At 39.7% G+C, this 20,622-nt stretch overlaps 1 protein-coding gene across 4 annotated transcripts in view; it reads right to left on the minus strand.

Moving 5' to 3' along the window:
- The window catches only part of LOC124120194 (nuclear receptor subfamily 5 group A member 2-like), a 241,688-nt gene that overhangs the window by 131,971 nt on the left and 89,095 nt on the right, over nucleotides 1–20,622 (minus strand). Inside the window, exon 1 of one of the 4 annotated variants that reach the window (XM_046482956.2) lies at nucleotides 9,593–9,735. The exons of the other annotated variants lie outside the window; for them this stretch is intronic. Within the exon in view, the coding sequence (XP_046338912.1) occupies nucleotides 9,593–9,659 (67 nt within the window). The 5' untranslated portion in view covers nucleotides 9,660–9,735. Of the gene's footprint in view, nucleotides 1–9,592; nucleotides 9,736–20,622 lie in introns of those variants that run through there. 4 annotated transcript variants of the gene reach the window in all.

Below are 20,622 nucleotides of genomic sequence, written 5' to 3' on the forward strand. Positions count from 1 at the left end.
ATGTTTTGGAAACAAAACATTATGGACAGAGCCCATTTCTATATCCTCCACAAAACTTTGTTTGAGCAGGCGATCATCAGGTACAAGTGATCCAATGCATTTTAAGCAGAATACATTTTAATAAATGTGTACTCATAGTTGAACATGTTGATACACAAAGAAAACCTACATATCCAGAATGATTACCATGATTGCATGGAAGTAATTCCGACAACGGCTCAAAACATTATCGGCAGCACGGTTCAGCAGCAACTTATCATGCTCATACTAGTCTAAGGATAACTATATGGTACCGACGACACATTCAACTGTTCAAACAGCTGGGTAATTCATGATAGCTGAAAGTGGAAAACCAAACCTTTAGAACCAAATCAGCCAAATCATTAACTGGTGGGAATATGCATATCAAGCTTCCAATTAATCAGAAGACCACTAACAGACTTCTAGTCCATGAGTCAGTGAGTGAGTTTATATCCACTCTGAACACTATTTCAGGTGCCGACCATACAGTCTATGAAAGAAGTTCACATGAGCATCAAGTATAGCTGATTTTAAAACTTTCTATACGTTCAAAAACTATATATTATCAAATTGAATGAAGTAGGTACACGTCTCTTTCTTTAAACCAAGATCCTGTCCTGTATACAGTCAAGCCTCGTGTCTCTGACACAGTTAATCCCACATTCGGCTTTATCTGACAATAATGAGGGGAACTGATTAAATCAGTGCTATTTAGACCCATTAATCCCACAGCCTCACACTCTGACTGGGACACAACAGATTTGCAACCAATTGCTGATATCAGTCATTAATAAGTCTCGTTAATCTGACACAGTCATCAGCGTATTCAGTGGTCATCTGCCTGTGAGTACATGGTCTCGCGTTTAGACCTGAAACGAGTCGGATAGTGGCTGCATATTATAATGGCTGCAGAGAAACTTGCTCAACAATAAACAATTTATCATTTAAATAACCAAAACAGGATAAATCACATAAGCTAGATAAGCTCCCATTACAGTTTACATCAGAATGACCTTTCACGAACTTTGACCTGCCAATGAAATGACTAACTGGAAGTCAACATTGCAGCTTTGCCGCACCAGTTTTAACTGGCAACTTCCATTTCAGACTATGCTTTCAAAAGTATTTTGAATCAGTCATACAGCCAGTAACTGTAGGTTGGAATACCCTGCATGTTTAGAAAAAAATATTCTGCTAACAATATAACATAACAATATTAACTTTCTCTATCGTGTAGTTGTCCCATTTTCGATTACTACTGAATTTCCTTTTTCCGACAAACAGTGAACCCTCACTACAACACTACCTTTGGGTCCAAATAATTGATGGCGTTTTTATGTTTGTTTGTTGTTTAACCCTGCACTCAGCAATATTCCAGATATATGACGGCGGTCTGTAAATAATCAAGTCTAGACCAGACAATCCAGTGATTGACAACATGAGCATCGATCCATGCAACTGGGATCGATGACATGCATCAACCAAGTCAGTGAGCCAGACCACCCAATCCCATTAGTCGTCTCTTACGACAAGCATAGTCGCCTTTTATGTCAAGATGGTGTTATTAACCAAGGTGGAGTTGTATATGGGGTAGATGACCGACACAACAGTACATGCCCTGTCTACCTAACACAATCTACATTGCACGTTTCAGAGTTTGAAAAAGATTAGAATAGTAGTTGTTTATGATTAATAATAAAAAGAGACTCATTGAGTGTCATGAGCTTTAAAAATAACGACATCATATCCTTTCAGCAAATTCAGGTGAACGAACAGGTGACAACTCATTAATCCGACATATTCATATGCAACGAATGGGACTTGACTGTATATTCTACAGGTTTAAGTGTGTTTTTTCTTCTTATGCTGTGGTTGGTATATATTTCTACAGGTTTAGGTGTGTTTTGCATTCATCAAGATATATAAGATTATCTGATAGCCTTCAGCAAATGTTTATCTGACTTTTTTTATGCAAACATGTCAAATCATTAAATGTGTTAAAATATCTCTTTGCAAATGGCAGTATATGGTAGGTGGAGGAATTACATATCCTAGCTACATGCCAGTGATATACTCCTAAGAAGGTCCTACCTGGACCAGTGGATATGTCACAAAGTAAATTCTGTGAAATGCTTTACTTATGTTATCACCTCTGAAATGTTTATTGTCCATCAATTAACTAATGGTGCAACCTGTGCTTGTCGAAAAAGGCAACTAAATGGATCTGGTGGTCAGGCATTGACAGCAAGTCATGGTATTACAATTGCATGAATCGATGCTCATGATGTCAATCACTGGATTGGCTAGTCAAGTGTCAACTGGTCCACTGGTCCAAGTCTTGTAAACTTTCTTAAGGACCAGTAAAATCAAACAAATGGTGGTCCAGTGGTCTAGTGTTATTTTCGGGACAAAATAATTTTAAGTTTGTATTGATTTGAAATCAGCCATAGATTTATTCTAAGCTCTGAGCAGCACCAGCAACCTCAACAACGCTCTTTAGTGCAGTGGTTACTTCTTTATTGGTTTCTCATACTAATTAGGAGATAAACATACTGTGTTTTCAACGTAGAGCTTTGTTACCTGTAGATTTAACCACGCTACATTGAATTTAGAACCGAACGCGCAGCATGAGGTTTCAAATTCTACCATGACTAAATGAAACGCAAACTCTTTGGTGTTAGCAAATATATTGAATGAAGCGGCATGTGTTGATGCCAGGGTTTTGAGTGGGTTGTCGATGTAAATTACGGATTCACAGACAACAGCCTTTAAACAAAATATGGCGCTGTATATGCTGAGGCAGTTTGTTTACACCGTAATACTTCACTCGAACATGTGACAGGCATTAACAGCATATAAGCATGGCAACTTGGAAAGCTAACATGAGGTGGGCACCCCTAATGAAAGCTAAACAAGCTTTGCAAAGCTTTCGTTCTACACTGCACATCACCATTATGACGTCCTATTGTTCAATGTGATGCAAAAGATATGACGTCACAATCGTATATAGAAAAGCGCCAAATTCCAAGCTCTCTGTTGTCTCCAAAACTTAAAATAATTCTCTTTGTTGATTTCTATCATGTTTTCTGCACGAAATGTATTGCCATACATTCTTTGAATATTGTAGTAACCGCAACTTTGCATTTTGTAACCTATAAGTGTAGGTATAATTATTTAAATACGCCTACTGACTATGACTGAAAAAAGTACAATTCTATGAATATTAGCTTCCGAAGTGATGTGTCCGTCAAACCAACTGTTTCAATCAGAGGGCGTTTATTGTGATTTAATAGCCCTTGATTGACCAATCAGAATCGAGTAATTTCCCAACACAATGTAGGATTACCGTATATGACCGCGGATAAGCCGACCCCGCAGATAAGCCGAGGTGTTAACTTGACCATTGAAATACGAAAGAAAATGAAATGACCCGTAGATCAGCGTTAGAAATTGGCACTAGTCCTATAGTCCTTGCCAAACTGCCCAATGGTAAAGGTATCATAAGGACTAGTAGAAATTTGCGCTTTTTAAGGGTATTGCTATATGTTATCATTATAAGGACCAGTGGCCGAAAACTGTTAGTTTCTAACCCTGCCTGAGATAAGCCGAACCAGGAAGTGAAAGGCAAAAAACACTGCGAAGTCGGACTGCAAGACATGTGCCAGTACTCACAAATATTAAAAAATATAAGATGAAAAATACATTATTATTTCTAATAAAGATTTAACAAACCAGTCATCCACTTTCAGATTGTGGGAAGCTGTTTCTCCTGTGTTTTTTTAATCTCATAATGATCGTTATATGTTGCCATCAACAATGAAGCGCCATTTTGTGAATCGGTGTATATAGAATTATGAACCCGTGAGAAAATATATCAGCTAGAGCGAAGACTCGCAGTTTGAATTCAGCAACGTAAGCATGGCGTTTTCGTTTCAAACTCATGATGAGAATGTCAGTCAGTTAAAATATATAACTTTTATAACCCCCTTTACACCACTCTTGTATGTTAATCCAATTGAATTAAATAAACTATCATACTATGAACACATTGAATGACCATCACTTACTCACAGGCTTCTCCAGTTTATTAAACTAATCTCTCGAAAACAAAGGAATTAGGCCCCTACTCCCAACACGATCGCTAAGCACCCAGAACTTGAAAATGTTTGTGTAAACAACATGACAATACCATTCGGCCCGTTATTATCAGTGCTCATTTCCTTGGGTACCGTGTTGCTTTTTAAACAACAGGAAGCAATCACAGTGGTCACCGTTTGTGACGTCACAGGAAACAGCTGATCACATGTTTTTGCAAATGGCGAACGGAATAACTCGCCGATACAGTTGTTTATTTGCCTCTTTCAATAAAGGTAGACACTTGTTCACTATCAATTTATGAACTTTGTAAAACGTACGTAATAGCTATTGGCGATTTCATCTGGGGATTATATATTATATATGTGAATTACATATATTGTTACATGTAAAGATTGTGGAGTTTATGAAGAACGATAAACTTTGAACATTCAATTGAAAACTTATTATCGGAAGTAACATGCATAACATTTTTTTAATAATGACAACATTGGTGTATAATAATAACTTTATTGATAATTTATAACAATAATGGCTCTAGTCGTGGCAACTTCCAAACTTTCAGGAAGTTGTAATCTATCGGACCGTCATTCAGGCGATGTTTCTGACAGATCACAATCTGAAAAATACTATCATGAAAGTGTATCCAATGGATAAGCCGACCCCTTTCTACAGAATATTTTTTCTGGTCCTCAAAATTCGGCTTATACGCGGCCATATACGGTATGCATGTTCACTTGGTTTTTTTATGACCAATAGATGTGTTTCACACTAAAAGAGGAAAGGTGAAAAGTTGACCAGTTGCAAACAAATAAACCTCTGAAGTTAACCAGCATTAACTTGTCCCTTATTGCTGTCATTTTGTAAATATGGAGCTTAAAGAATTAGAATGATGAAGTAATGTGATTTAAAACCCCTGTTGGTCAGCACCATTGTGTCTGGTAGAGAACCATCAACAGGACCAGTATAATTTTCAATGTGATGGTCTTTTGGAAGACTGACAAATGTTGGTCAGTGTCAAACACTGCCATTACATAGATGCAATACTGCTGAGTGCGGAGTTAAATATCACACGAACAAACAAACTGATGATGCACTGTTAACATGTGCAGGTGCTGCACATGTTTGATGCATGTATTTTGGGCCTATCGTCTCTATCTACTGAATGAACTACCTGTCTGTCCTGGAACCTGTTATTTCCCTGTCTGTGTACATGGTGTAATGGCTTCTGGTCTCGATATACCGTATTTGACGTAATAAGCGCCCCGTTCTAATAAGCACCCACGGCGATATTTGATAATGTATTGGCTCGTGCACAATCCCAATTAGCACCCCTTTCGATTGATCAATGTACACAAGTCTTATTTATTCGTGTATGATATGACCTCGTGTGTTATATGTGTCCTTAATTATGGGCAATTAAATTCTGGAAAAATATATCTGTCGTATGTAAACATTTCAGGCTGTCAGCATAAACCACGAAATTTACGATCTTTCAATTCTGTTTTTTTTTTCACCAAAATAATATTCTAAGAGCCCCTATTTCTAATTTTGAGAGCGCAGGGCGCTTATTACGTCAAATACAGTGTTATATGGGCCTCTGGTCTCTATATACTCTATGGGCTTCTGGTCTCCATATACTATATTGGCCTATGGTCTCTATATACTCTCTGGGCCTAAGATCTATATATACTATATGGGCCTATGGTCTCTATATATTTTATTGGCCTATGGTCTCTATATACTCTATGGGCTTCTGGTCTCTATATACTTCATGGGCTTCTGGTCTCTGTATACTCTATGGGCCTAAGATCTATATATACTATATGGGCCTATGGTCTCTATATACTATATTAGCCTATGGTCTCTATATACAATATGGGCTTCTGGTTTCTATATTCCTGGGGCTAGATTTTCGAAACGATCTTAGCCCTAAGATTGTCGTAAAGTTATCGTAAGGAAATCGTTGGCTATCGTAGCCTATTTTCGAAACTATCGTAGCCCTAAGATATCTTAAGTTTGTCGTAAATCTAAGATAGCCCTATACCTGTCGTAAGTTTATTTTATCTTCATCCAAGATGGCGGCATACTTTTCCATAGATATTTTGCCAAACAATTAGTCCGCTTAACGTTCAAACATTGACATTTCATATTGTAAAACTGAGTGATTCAAATTCACACTTCGAAAACACGAATAACGCATCAAGGATTTCACGTCAAAAATGTTCTTAATCGCGACAGCGATACACATAACTGTGGAGTCGATAGCTTACGTTATTTTTCTATCCGAGTCCATGCTGAAGAAGTGTGAAACAACATACCTTTTCGATAATTTGGGAAGGATAAAAACGGAAGGTGTCGGCAGGCTACAGTAATGACCGTGACCTTATTGATAGTTTAGGGGGAGCTAATCTTAGTTCAAACTCTAGTTGAGAGTGGTTTCCCTTTGTATTCGCCCGGGACACCTTGCTCAATGGTATAGTTTTCATAAAGCACAGATTTTTGTATCGACAAATCAAATAAAAAATTTGTTCCCATGCTCGTTCTGGTTCTCGTCAAAATGTAGCATAGATTGCACATTGTCCAAAATTCACATTCAAATATATGGTCGCAGAAAAAAAGTTTATTGAATGAAATTTACTGATCAACATAAAATACACATTTTCAACACAATAATCTTTGCATTCAATAAACCGGTTTTAAAATATTTTGGTCTTTTTAATATTTAAGTCTACATCTTCCCGTTTTATGTTTTAAAAATTATAGATATCCTTGAGACCACTCAGACAATAAAATCGTTGTAACGTATAGGTTCAACGGACAAATACTAGTAAATGATCCTCAGCAATTCTGTCAGACAAGCCAAACATCATTGAACTACGTTCTGGAATAGATTTGACACATTACAAAGTATTTCGCTCCTCAGCCAGATTTAAATGAAATCAGACAAATCAGTTTATTAGCTCTACTTAATTTAAAAGGATAGAAAATGACTACATTATATGTATGTTCACGTAAACTTGTGGCGTGTTCCATGAGACAACATAACTTGACATTCCTAAATTATCTCTCTTTGCGAACGAAAATTAGTGTCACTTTTAAATTTTGAAAATAATTATGGATCTAGATAGATAAAAAAATAATTTCATCATCTAAATACTGATAGCTTGATATTGTATTTAAGTCCTTGGTTTATTCGTGAAATATATTGGATACATAAGTAACAAAACAAACTTAACAAGCTTAGATTATCATATAAACTTGCTTGTGGGTGCGCTGCTTCCTGAACAATTTTTGTTTTGAGTGTTTCCACGTATAATGACTTTTGACATAAACATAAAAATAAACAGTATACATCGCTTAACATCAGACTTGAACACGCATGTTAAATGCTGAACGCATATGCAGCTGGGAAATCCCCGTGACGTCACTGGGAAACACCCCGCTTTTTCAATCTCTAACACAAATGAGTTCTCTGTCAGAGTTACGACAGGTATCGTAACTCTGAACGATCTGCGACAGGTTTACGATAGTTTCGAAAATCTATCTTATCTTAGCCTTAAGATATCTTATCTTTGAACGTAAGTTGTTAAGATTTATCTTAGCTAAGATCGTTTCGAAAATCTAGGCCCAGCGTTAGAAATTGGCACTAGTCCTATAGTCCTTGCCAAACTGGCCAATAGTTAAGGTACCCCAAGGACTAGTAGAAATTGGCCATTATTAAGGGTTTTACTATATGTCATCATCATAAGGACTAGTGGACCAAAACAGTTAGTTTCTAACCCTGTATACTCTATTGGCCTATGGTCTCTATATACTCTATGGGCCTAAGATCTAAAAATACTCTATGGGCTTCTGGTCTCTATATACACTATGGGCCTATGGTCTATATACTTTATTGGCCTATGATCTCTATATACTCTATGGGCTTCTGGTCGCTATATACTCTATGGGCCTAAGATCTATATATACTATATGGGCCTATGGTCTCTATATACTATATTAGCCTATGGTCTCTATATACAATATGGGCTTCTGGTTTCTATATTCCTGGGGCTAGATCTATATATACAAAATGAGCCTACATACTGAACAACACTATCTATCTGTCTTTCCTGGGTCCTGTTATTTCCCTGTCTTTGTACATGGTTTATGGTTCCATGAAGATCCGAGTTAGAATAGGTCTTCAGCAACCCATGCTTGCCGTAAGAGGCGACAAACGGGATTGGGTGGTCATGCATGCAGACTTCTTTATGAATGTCATTGTATCCCAATTGTGTAGATTATGCTCATAATGTCAGTCAGCTTACTGTTGGAGGAAAGCCCGAAGTAATGCAGGTCTTCACTTAGGTGAAACCCCTTGAGTACGGGTATGGTGCTGACAAACCTAGAAACATAATCGGGGCGAACCAGTATTCAAACCCACAATCATAGGTTTCTGGCGTGCCAAAGGGACGCAACTCTGCACAGCGAATCACGGCACCTTAGACAACTGGGCCACCCGTGCCCCCTCAGGTGAATAAACAGGTGATAACAAACTTGGTCAATAGATATGTGAAGAATTTCAAAACAAACATCTTGAAGCGTGGTGGCTGTCTGGTAAGTGAGGCACAACAGTGTGCATTTGGCACTGTTTGTAATTGAAATTCACTGTTGGGATCCTAAAACTGGATTTCTGGATAAATGAAGAATTTTATGTAGTACCTTGGGTCTGGATAAGTGTTCCACTGTATACCCTATTTACTGAGAAACCATCTATCTGTCTGTCCTAGGTCCTGTTATTTCACTGTCTCAGTACATGGTATATGGGCCTAGCTGTGTTATGATGATGATGAGGCCTGCAAGCTGATTTGTCTATACAACTGGAATTTTGTAAAGGGAACATTTTGAAAATGTCCACCCCAACAGCTGACTTCTCGATAATTAGAATTAATCATCACTCTCCCAACTTGGATATATTTCTCATGCTGAGAGCTACAACAGACTGTCTGCCACCCCCAGTCCCTTCCCACACACATACTGACAGTCAGGATTAACAAATACTAAATTATGAGGAAGACTTGACCATGTGCATAACTAAAGATTTCCCACAGAAACATACAATACAATGGCACCCAGTATCATGCGTAATACATGTGTACATGAAATGTTAATACTTGCAGCTATGTACCGTATTTTCTTATAATTCTGCAGTGAAAACTGCATGTTTTACATGCATAACGTTGTGTGCAGGCATCTCTCGGCCACTGAACACTATAATCACATCCAGATATGATCCGAGAAACACCTGACACTTTGCCATTAATGAAGATGTTGTGTTGGTGGATTTAGGTGGTGCAGTTGTAGCCTACAGTTGGCCACCTCTCCCTGCATGCACAGATGACAGCAGCGAAATATGTCAGTGCTGGGTTACCTCACTCCACAGAAATAGGTCAGCACTATTTCACAGTACACACAGACAATCCACTCTACATACCCGCACATTCGCCAGAGTAGAACCATTCCGTCTGACCTAACTTTAAATTGTCCACAGTTGTACTCATGACAAAGACTAGGATGAGGTAACACCAAACTCAACATGCTAAACAAGGTATTGATCGGTAGCCATCTTGGATGAACTTAATTTGACCTCTAACACCAAAGAGCTCAGTGTTCTATAGTCTGTTTCAGTCAAGCTGCATGTAAACAACTGGCCTGCTACTTCTGCTGCGGTACAGTGATCCTTATCACTGGGCATTTTCACGTTTCTTGTTACAAGGATCATGTCTACTGTTTGGCTTCAGAATGATGTCATGTCTACTGTTATGCAGTAGTATGACACAATGTCTACTGTTACACAGTAGTATGACACAATGTCTACTGTTTTGTAGTAGAAAGACACAATGTCTACTGTTTTCAAGTAGTAGGGTGCCATGTCTACTGTTTTGTAGTAGTAAGACACAATGTCTACTGTTTTGAAGTAGTAGGGTGCAATGTCTACTGTTTTGTAGTTGTTAGACACCATGTCTACTGTTTTGTAGTAGTAAGACAAGTTGTCTACTGTTTTGAAGTAGTATGACACAATGTCTACTGTTTTGTAGTAGTAAGACACAATGTCTACTGTTTTGAAATAGTAGGATGCCATCTCTACTGTTTTGTAGTTGTAAGACACAATGTCTACTGTTTTGAAGTAGTAGGGTGCCATGTCTACTGTTTTGAAGTAGTAGGATGCCATCTCTACTGTTTTGTAGTTGTAAGACACGATGTCTACTGTTTTGAAGTAGTAGGGTGCCATGTCTACTGTTTTGTAGTAGTAATTAAGATGCGATGTCTACTGTTACGAAGTAGTAGGATGCCATGTCTACTGTTTTGTAGGAGTAAGACACAATGTCTTCTGTTTTGTAGTAGTAGAATCCCATGTCTACTGTTTGGTAGTAGTTAGACACGATGTCTACTGTTTTGTAGTAGTAAGAAACGATGTCTTCTGTTTTGTGTTGGTATGATGTCATGTCTATTGTTTTGTGGTGGTATGACATAACTGTATATGAGGTAGATGCACATTATACCACAGGTGTCAATGATTTCTTGATTTCATACCCCAAATATCATAATCATGATGATCATGGAACGACATATGCAAATAAAAGGAAAATTAGTGATGTGGACAGAACATCATGCACATTGTAAAATTACATCAACGATGTTCCAATAATGTCCACAAGTAGAAGGTATCAAGATGTGACAATCTGTTCTCAGTCTGTGCAACAACCACTGGCATATCCTATCACACACATGGCCTTTAATGATGAAAAGTATTTTGACATTCTGGAGATTAGAAACGTCACTGACAGATGGACAAAACAGACGATGGATGAAACTCTATGTCAGTTGTTTACATTGGGCAGGTAAAGGGGAGCTACTTCCGGCAGTGTCCTCAGGACTGACAGGGACCTTCTCACTGCCTGCTCACAGGATTAACTTCCTAGGTCCTATGAAAGGAGGAGTTCCATCAGAAAGTCTGTAGTTTAAATCCCAGCATGGGGTTCTGTAATTCCATGGCTACTACACCCCCAAAACTTCAACCCTATGGAATGACATTTTCAAGTTGGCCTAAATTTTATCTGTTATCAAGACTTGCAAACAAACAACATGATAACAATGCAAATATCCTACATGATTGACAAAAGATTTAATTCAAAGATTTATTCTAAAAACAGAGCATAACTGAAAGTGGGAGAGATGTGTAGTGAACTGAAAGCGTGGGAAGTACATGTATTGTAGACAGTGAGCTGGGAGCAAGGGAGGAGGACACAGTGGGAGGGGGAACCCAAGGAAGTCGCTTTCAGCTGCGGCAGCCACCTACACTGCCACGTGAAGACATCGCCTACTCCCATCAAAACACATACCTTCACCAATCACAAAATCAATATTTGACTATTTCACTGCATTTATCTTGGCGGAGATTGTGTCCACTTCCTCATGTTATTGGAGTAAAAGAATATGTGCATAAATTGGCCCTAGTTGACTTCCCTTTATTGCATAGCTTACACTAATGTCGGATAGATGTAGGCTTCACAAGACCCTTACCTCATGTTCATAACAGAATCTAAAGAATCAATTGTCAGATCTTCAGAAAGATAATTTTCCAAATCTTCTTTGGAGCACAATCTGAATGTGAATGTCGTGAAGTTATTTGATTGGTGTCTAGGAGCTCATGTAGACACTGAACATTGGTGTCTAGGAGCTCATGTAGACACTGAACATTGGTGTCTAGGAGCTCATGTAGACACTGAACATTGGTATCTAGGAGCTCACGTAGACACTGAACATTGGTGTCTAGGAGCTCATGTAGACACTGAACATTGGTGTCTAGGAGCTCATGTAGACACTGAACATTGGTGTCTAGGAGCTCATGTAGACACTGAACATTGGTGTCTAGGAGCTCATGTAGACACTGAACATTGGTGTCTAGGAGCTCACGTAGACACTGAACATTGGTGTCTAGGAGCTCATGTAGACACTGAACATTGGTATCTAGGAGCTCATGTAGACACTGAACATTGGTATCTAGGAGCTCACGTAGACACTGAACATTGGTGTCTAGGAGCTCATGTAGACACTGAACATTGGTGTCTAGGAGCTCATGTAGACACTGAACATTGGTGTCTAGGAGCTCATGTAGACACTGAACATTGGTGTCTAGGAGCTCATGTAGACACTGAACATTGGTGTCTAGGAGCTCACGTAGACACTGAACATTGGTGTCTAGGAGCTCATGTAGACACCGAACATTGGTATCTAGGAGCTCATGTAGACACTGAACATTGGTGTCTAGGAGCTCACGTAGACACTGAACATTGGTATCTAGGAGCTCATGTAGACGCTGAACATTGGTATCTAGGAGCTCATGTAGACGCTGAACATTAGTATCTAGGAGCTCACGTAGACACTGAACATTGGTGTCTAGGAGCTCACGTAGACACTGAACATTGGTATCTAGGAGCTCATGCAAACACTGAACACTGGTGTCTAGGAGCTCACGTAGACACTGAACATTGGTGTCTAGGAGCTCATGTAGTCACTGAACATTGGTGTCTGGGGACTCACATAGACACTGAACATTGGTGTCTAGGAGCTCATGTAGACACTGAACATTGGTATCTAGGAGCTCATGTAGACGCTGAACATTGGTATCTAGGAGCTCATGTAGACGCTGAACATTAGTATCTAGGAGCTCATGTAGACGCTGAACATTAGTATCTAGGAGCTCACGTAGACACTGAACATTGGTGTCTAGGAGCTCACGTAGACACTGAACATTGGTGTCTAGGAGCTCACGTAGACACTGAACATTGGTATCTAGGAGCTCATGCAAACACTGAACACTGGTGTCTAGGAGCTCACGTAGACACTGAACATTGGTGTCTGGGGACTCACATAGACACTGAACATTGGTGTCTAGGAGCTCATGTAGACACTGAACACTGGTGTCTAGGAGCTCATGTAGACACTGAACATTGGTATCTAGGAGCTCATGTAGACACTGAACATTGGTGTCTAGGAGCTCATGTAGACACTGAACATTGGTGTCCAGGAGTTCACGTAGACACTGAACATTGGTATCTAGATGCTCATGTAGACACTGAACATTGGTATCTAGGAGCTCACGTAGACACTGAACATTGGTGTCTAGGAGCTCACGTAGACACTGAACATTGGTGTCTAGGAGCTCATTTAGACACTGAACATTGGTGTCTAGGAGCTCACGTAGACACTGAACATTGGTGTCCAGGAGTTCACGTAGACACTGAACATTGGTATCTAGATGCTCATGTAGACACTGAACATTGGTATCTAGGAGCTCACGTAGACACTGAACATTTGTGTCTAGGAGCTCATGTAGACACTGAACATTGGTATCTAGGAGCTCACGTAGACACTGAACATTGGTGTCTAGGAGCTCACGTAGACACTGAACATTGGTATCTAGGAGCTCATGTAGACACTGAACATTGGTATCTAGGAGCTCACGTAGACACTGAACATTGGTGTCTAGGAGCTCACGTAGACACTGAACATTGGTGTCTAGGAGCTCATGTAGACACTGAACATTGGTGTCCAGGAGTTCACGTAGACACTGAACATTGGTATCTAGGAGCTCACGTAGACGCTGAACATTGGTGTCTAGAAGCTCATGTAGACACTGAACATTGGTGTCTAGGAGCTCAATGAAGACACTGAACATTGGTGTCTAGGAGCTCATGTAGACACTGAACATTGGTGTCTAGAAGCTCATGTAGACACTGAACATTGGTGTCTAGGAGCTCAATGAAGACACTGAACATTGGTGTCTAGGAGCTCATGTAGACACTGAACATTGGTGTCTAGGAGCTCACGTAGACACTGAACATTGGTGTCTAGGAGCTCATGTAGACACTGAACATTGGTGTCTAGGAGCTCATGTAGACGCTGAACATTGGTGTCTAGGAGCTCATGTAGACACTGAACATTGGTGTCTAGGAGCTCATGTAGACACTGAACATTGGTATCTAGGAGCTCACGTAGACACTGAACATTGGTATCTAGGAGCTCACGTAGACACCGAACATTGGTGTCTAGGAGCTCATGTAGACACTGAACATTGGTATCTAGGAGCTCACGTAGACACTGAACATTGGTATCTAGGAGCTCATGTAGACACTGAACATTGGTATCTAGGAGCTCACGTAGACACTGAACATTGGTGTCTAGGAGCTCACGTAGACACTGAACATTGGTATCTAGGAGCTCACGTAGACACTGAACATTGGTATCTAGGAGCTCATGTAGACACTGAACATTGGTGTCTAGAAGCTCATGTAGACACTGAACATTGGTGTCTAGGAGCTCAATGAAGACACTGAACATTGGTGTCTAGGAGCTCATGTAGACACTGAACATTGGTGTCTAGGAGCTCACGTAGACACTGAACATTGGTGTCTAGGAGCTCATGTAGACACTGAACATTGGTGTCTAGGAGCTCATGTAGACGCTGAACATTGGTGTCTAGGAGCTCATGTAGACACTGAACATTGGTGTCTAGGAGCTCATGTAGACACTGAACATTGGTATCTAGGAGCTCACGTAGACACTGAACATTGGTATCTAGGAGCTCACGTAGACACCGAACATTGGTGTCTAGGAGCTCATGTAGACACTGAACATTGGTATCTAGGAGCTCACGTAGACACTGAACATTGGTATCTAGGAGCTCATGTAGACACTGAACATTGGTATCTAGGAGCTCACGTAGACACTGAACATTGGTGTCTAGGAGCTCACGTAGACACTGAACATTGGTATCTAGGAGCTCACGTAGACACTGAACATTGGTATCTAGGAGCTCACGTAGACACTGAACATTGGTGTCTAGGAGCTCATGTAGACACTGAACATTGGTATCTAGGAGCTCACGTAGACACTGAACATTGGTGTCTAGGAGCTCATGTAGACACTGAACATTGGTATCTAGGAGCTCATGTAGACGCTGAACATTGGTGTCTAGGAGCTCATGTAGACACTGAACATTGGTGTCTAGGAGCTCATGTAGACACTGAACATTGGTGTCTAGGAGCTCACGTAGACACTGAACATTGGTGTCTAGGAGCTCAATGAAGACACTGAACATTGGTGTCTAGGAGCTCATGTAGACACTGAACATTGGTGTCTAGGAGCTCACGTAGACACTGAACATTGGTGTCTAGGAGCTCATGTAGACACTGAACATTGGTGTCTAGGAGCTCATGTAGACACTGAACATTGGTGTCTAGGAGCTCATGTAGACGCTGAACATTGGTGTCTAGGAGCTCATGTAGACACTGAACATTGGTGTCTAGGAGCTCATGTAGACACTGAACATTGGTGTCTAGGAGCTCATGTAGACACTGAACATTGGTGTCTAGGAGCTCATGTAGACACTGAACATTGGTGTCTAGGAGCTCATGTAGACACTGAACATTGGTATCTAGGAGCTCACGTAGACACTGAACATTGGTATCTAGGAGCTCACGTAGACACTGAACATTGGTATCTAGGAGCTCACGTAGACACTGAACATTGGTATCTAGGAGCTCACGTAGACACTGAACATTGGTGTCTAGGAGCTCACGTAGACACTGAACATTGGTATCTAGGAGCTCACGTAGACACTGAACATTGGTATCTAGGAGCTCACGTAGACACTGAACATTGGTGTCTAGGAGCTCATGTAGACACTGAACATTAGTATCTAGGAGCTCACGTAGACACTGAACATTGGTGTCTAGGAGCTCATGTAGACACTGAACATTGGTATCTAGGAGCTCATGTAGACACTGAACATTGGTATCTAGGAGCTCATGTAGACACTGAACATTGGTGTCTAGGAGCTCATGTAGACACTGAACATTGGTATCTAGGAGCTCATGTAGACACTGAACATTGGTGTCTAGGAGCTCATGTAGACACTGAACATTGGTGTCTAGAAGCTCATGTAGACACTGAACATTGGTGTCTAGGAGCTCATGTAGACACCGAACATTGGTGTCTAGAAGCTCATGTAGACACTGAACATTGGTGTCTAGGAGCTCACGTAGACACTGAACATTGGTGTCTAGGAGCTCATGTAGACACTGAACATTGGTGTCTAGAAGCTCATGTAGACACTGAACATTGGTGTCTAGGAGCTCATGTAGACACTGAACATTGGTGTCTAGGAGCTCATGTAGACACTGAACAGGAATGGTACAGTTGTCGGTCTATCACAGTAGCAGTTCCTGTTCTGGAAGTGATTCCCATGCAAAACTGGTCACTTCAAAAACACCATAACTCATTACTTTGAGTCGAGTGACTGGTATTTGATAGTATTCAGGGAAAGACATGACCGCTCATTTGGTAAGATCAACCTTTTCGCTCCCATTTCTAGTTGTTTTACATGAACCACTTGTACAAAACAAGATATGAACTAGTTGCATTAAATTCATGGTCGTCTACACCTGTTTATCAACAGTCCTAGTGTCATGATGTCTAGAATTATATATCATGGCGCAGAAATGAATTAAATCATGATTTCAACATTTCTCACTTTAAACTGCCAAAACATGACTGGTCTAAAATATACTGAACTATTAATCAATGTTGAGTTCTACCATCCACCAGATATTCCTATTCATTCATTTGAACATCACCATCTATTATGTCAACCAGGCTTCTCTTCAACACCCATAAACTTTGAAACAAATATCATTAAATATTCCACACATGCTCTGTTTTTCCTGATACTTTGGTACTTTCACAGGAACTTATTCACAATATTGTATGAGTAACTGTAAGCCAAGCCTTCACCACAAAGTTCAGTGAAACGTCTGCTGGATTCTACTACATGGATAGAGAAACAGTTTCAGCATTATTTCCCAGTCCTGGCATAAAGTCCCAAGTCCTGGACCTAGTCAGACATTGTCAGTATTCCCTGTGAGGATTGGAGAAGAGCAGAAACTTAAACTGAACAGACAGCAGACTAGAGGATGGGGAACGCAAGGTATGATCTTGGGAAGGAGGAAAGGGACCAGAATGAACAAGTTACATCATGTTTTCTACTCATGTCACTCGTTACTCCATATCTCTGCTGCTTCATATAAATAGGTATTTACAATACAGATCATTAATATATTTTGAAAAAATTATTTTGACATAGTTTCTTTGGGTTTTTTCAAGCCTTTATGGACATTTCTTTCCAATAAGGGAAGCCATATAGAGGGTATTCCTCTTCTGTAATGCTCTTGGGAGTTACAGTTTTTCTATAAATAACTCTTAAATAAATAATTTTTCACTGGTTGCCAGTACTCCTATTTAACATGTTTAATCCATTCAGTCTATCATCCACATACTGATATGGAATGAGATGTCTGAGATGACTGCGAATAAATAACTACAACTTGACAAATAGTCCATATCCATCCTTCATCTAGTGGTGGTATGCATGTCTGGCATTAGCCTGTTAATGTTTGAAAACTTAAAAATTTGCTTACTGAGCCGCTGTAATTTCAACATGTGTGGCCCACTTCAACCGACAACGTTGCACTCACCAGTGTTGACTTGCATTTGTCAAAATTAATTAATTAAATGCAACAACACATTTCTTATGTTTCGCATGTTATTGTACAAGTGTAAGCATGGTAAGTGATAAGAATATACTAAATCTGAAAGGTAATCAGCTCATAATAGAGAGCTAATTTACACAATCCAATGTATTGTGAAAGGTCGCCTGTTTACTGTTGCATACGGATACATTTGATGTGGGTTACAGCTGCAAGAAGTTTCGGAGGTTCTGAGGGATGGGATCTAGAGATGGTTGCAGTAAATTTGATTATTGTTAAGAAACAGAATGACCAAGTCGAAATGTTTATCTTTCCCTTAATTCCCCGTATTTCATTACTTATTCTCATGAAGGCCCGGACTTCGATCCCTGGCCGCGTCATACCAAAAGACATTAAAAGATGGTACTTGCTGTTACCCTGTCTGGCCCTTGACATTAAGGGGCTAAAACAAGGACTGGTCGGCTTGGAGTCAGTATATTGTGTCTGAGTGGGTTATTCATGTTAAACTGCATACGTCATAAGGCTAGCACTATAAAATCGGCATCAGTCCGGAACAGTACAAGCAGCCACACACACACATGTGCATGCACATCACTATATAAGTGAAATAATCTTGAACGCGACGTTAAAGCCCATTTCACCTCACATCACTTATGCTCATATCCTTTACAGGTATATCTGGCAGTATGTACCTAAAAATCTAAATTATTCCTTTAATAGGCAAGTGACTTCAGCCCCAACAAGCTTCTTGGGTAATGCATTGCCATGCAAGACGTCATAATTCATACAACAATGATGTCACATAGGTATACCAAGGGTACAAGGGAGATAATCATGATGCAAGTCATGATTTCACAATCCATATCATGATTATCTCCCTTGGACACTTGGCATTGTATTCATAACTAGCTACAGTAGTACTGATGTATCAACACAGAAGTATTATGATATATCAATTAATAATAAGATCAATTGTTCTGTAGGTGTAAGGGTAAAAATTACCAATGTAGATCTGGAATTGATGTGAAATATGAAGCTGATCCATTTAAAGTTAAAAATTGAATTTTCTACCGTCTCATTGTCCATCTGAACTGTGGTAAACTAACTACATTTAATTGTTTCTGTGTCAGCGACTTATTAATTTAGTATTGAAATTCCTAATGACATCCCCATGACATGAGCTATGTCACACAGCCAAACACACAGTCCTCTTTGTGCAGGCCCCGCTTCAGAGGCAGACCATCAACACAAACCATCAGAAGTACGGAAACTCCTGTTCAGGGATATAGATGTTCAGGGGTTAAACCAGTTACTTTGTCTTGAAAACAAACAAAACTTGGATATCATACATTTGTTTGTTTGTTTGTTGTTTATCGCCACACTCAGCAATATTCCAGCTATATGACGATTGTCGGTAAATAATCAAGTCTGGACCAGACAATCCAGTGATTGACATTATGAGCATCGATCCACGCAGTTGAGATACGATGACATGCATCAACCATGTCAATGACCCTGAACACTTGATTCCGTCAGTTGCGTCTTACTAAAAGCATAGTCGCCTTTTAAGGCGAGCATGGGTTGCTTGACATGATAGAAGTGTTTCCATTCATTGTTTCAAGTTTTGATCATTTTGTGTAGGCTTTTACCGGGTGCAAATATTGCATCCTACATGCAAACATATTGAGCATAGAGGCAAATATTGCATCTTACATGCAAACATACTGAGCATGGAGGAAAATATGGCATCCTATAGAGCCTGGAGGCAAATATTGCATCCTACATGCAAACATACTGAGCATAGAGGCAAATATTGCATCCTACATGCAAACATATTGAGCATAGAGGCAAATATTGCATCCTAAATGCAAACATATTGAGCATAGAGGCAAATATTGCATCTTACATGCAAACATACTGAGCATGGAGGAAAATATTGCATCCTATAGAGCCTGGAGGCAAATATTGCATCCTACATGCAAACATACTGAGCATAGAGGCAAATATTGCATCCTACATGAAAACATATTGAGCATGGAGGAAAATATTGCATCCTATATGCAAACATACTGAGTATGGAGACAAATATTGCATCCTCCATGCAAACATATTGAGCATGGAGGCAAGTCTTGCATCCTCCATGCAAACATATTGAGCATGGAGGAAAATATTGCATCCTATACGCAAACATATTGAGCATGGAGGCAAATATTGCATCCTATATATTTAACAAACACATTGAGCATGGAGGCAAATATTGCATCCTGTATGCAAACATATTGAGCATGGAGCCAAATATTGCATCTTATATGCAAACATACTGAGCATGGAGGAAAATAGTGCATCCTGTATGCAAACATACTGAGTATGGAGGCAAATATTGCATCCTATATGCAAACATACAGAGCATGGAGGAAAATAGTGCATCCTGTATGCAAACATACTGAGTATGGAGGCAAATATTGCATCCTATATATTTAACAAACACATTGAGCATGGAGGAAAATAGTGCATCCTGTATGCAAACATAGTGATCATGGAGGCAAATATTGCATCCTACATGCAAACATACTGAGCATGGTGGCAAATATTGCATCTTATATGCAAACATACTGAGCATAGAGGAAAATAGTGCATCCTGTATGCAAACATACTGAGTATGGAGGCTAATATTGCATCCTACATGCAAACATACAGAGCATGGAGGAAAATAGTGCATCTTATATGCAAACATACTGAGCATGGAGGAAAATAGTGCATCCTGTATGCAAACATACTGAGTATGGAGGCAAATATTGCATCCTATATGCAAACATACAGAGCATGGAGGAAAATAGTGCATCCTGTATGCAAACATACTGACTATGGAGGCAAATATTGCATCCTGTATGCAAACATACTGAGTATGGAGGCA

This window comes from Haliotis rufescens, unplaced genomic scaffold (assembly GCF_023055435.1).
Source record: "Haliotis rufescens isolate VD_foot unplaced genomic scaffold, xgHalRufe1.0.p SCAF_8, whole genome shotgun sequence".
NCBI lineage: Eukaryota > Metazoa > Mollusca > Gastropoda > Lepetellida > Haliotidae > Haliotis > Haliotis rufescens.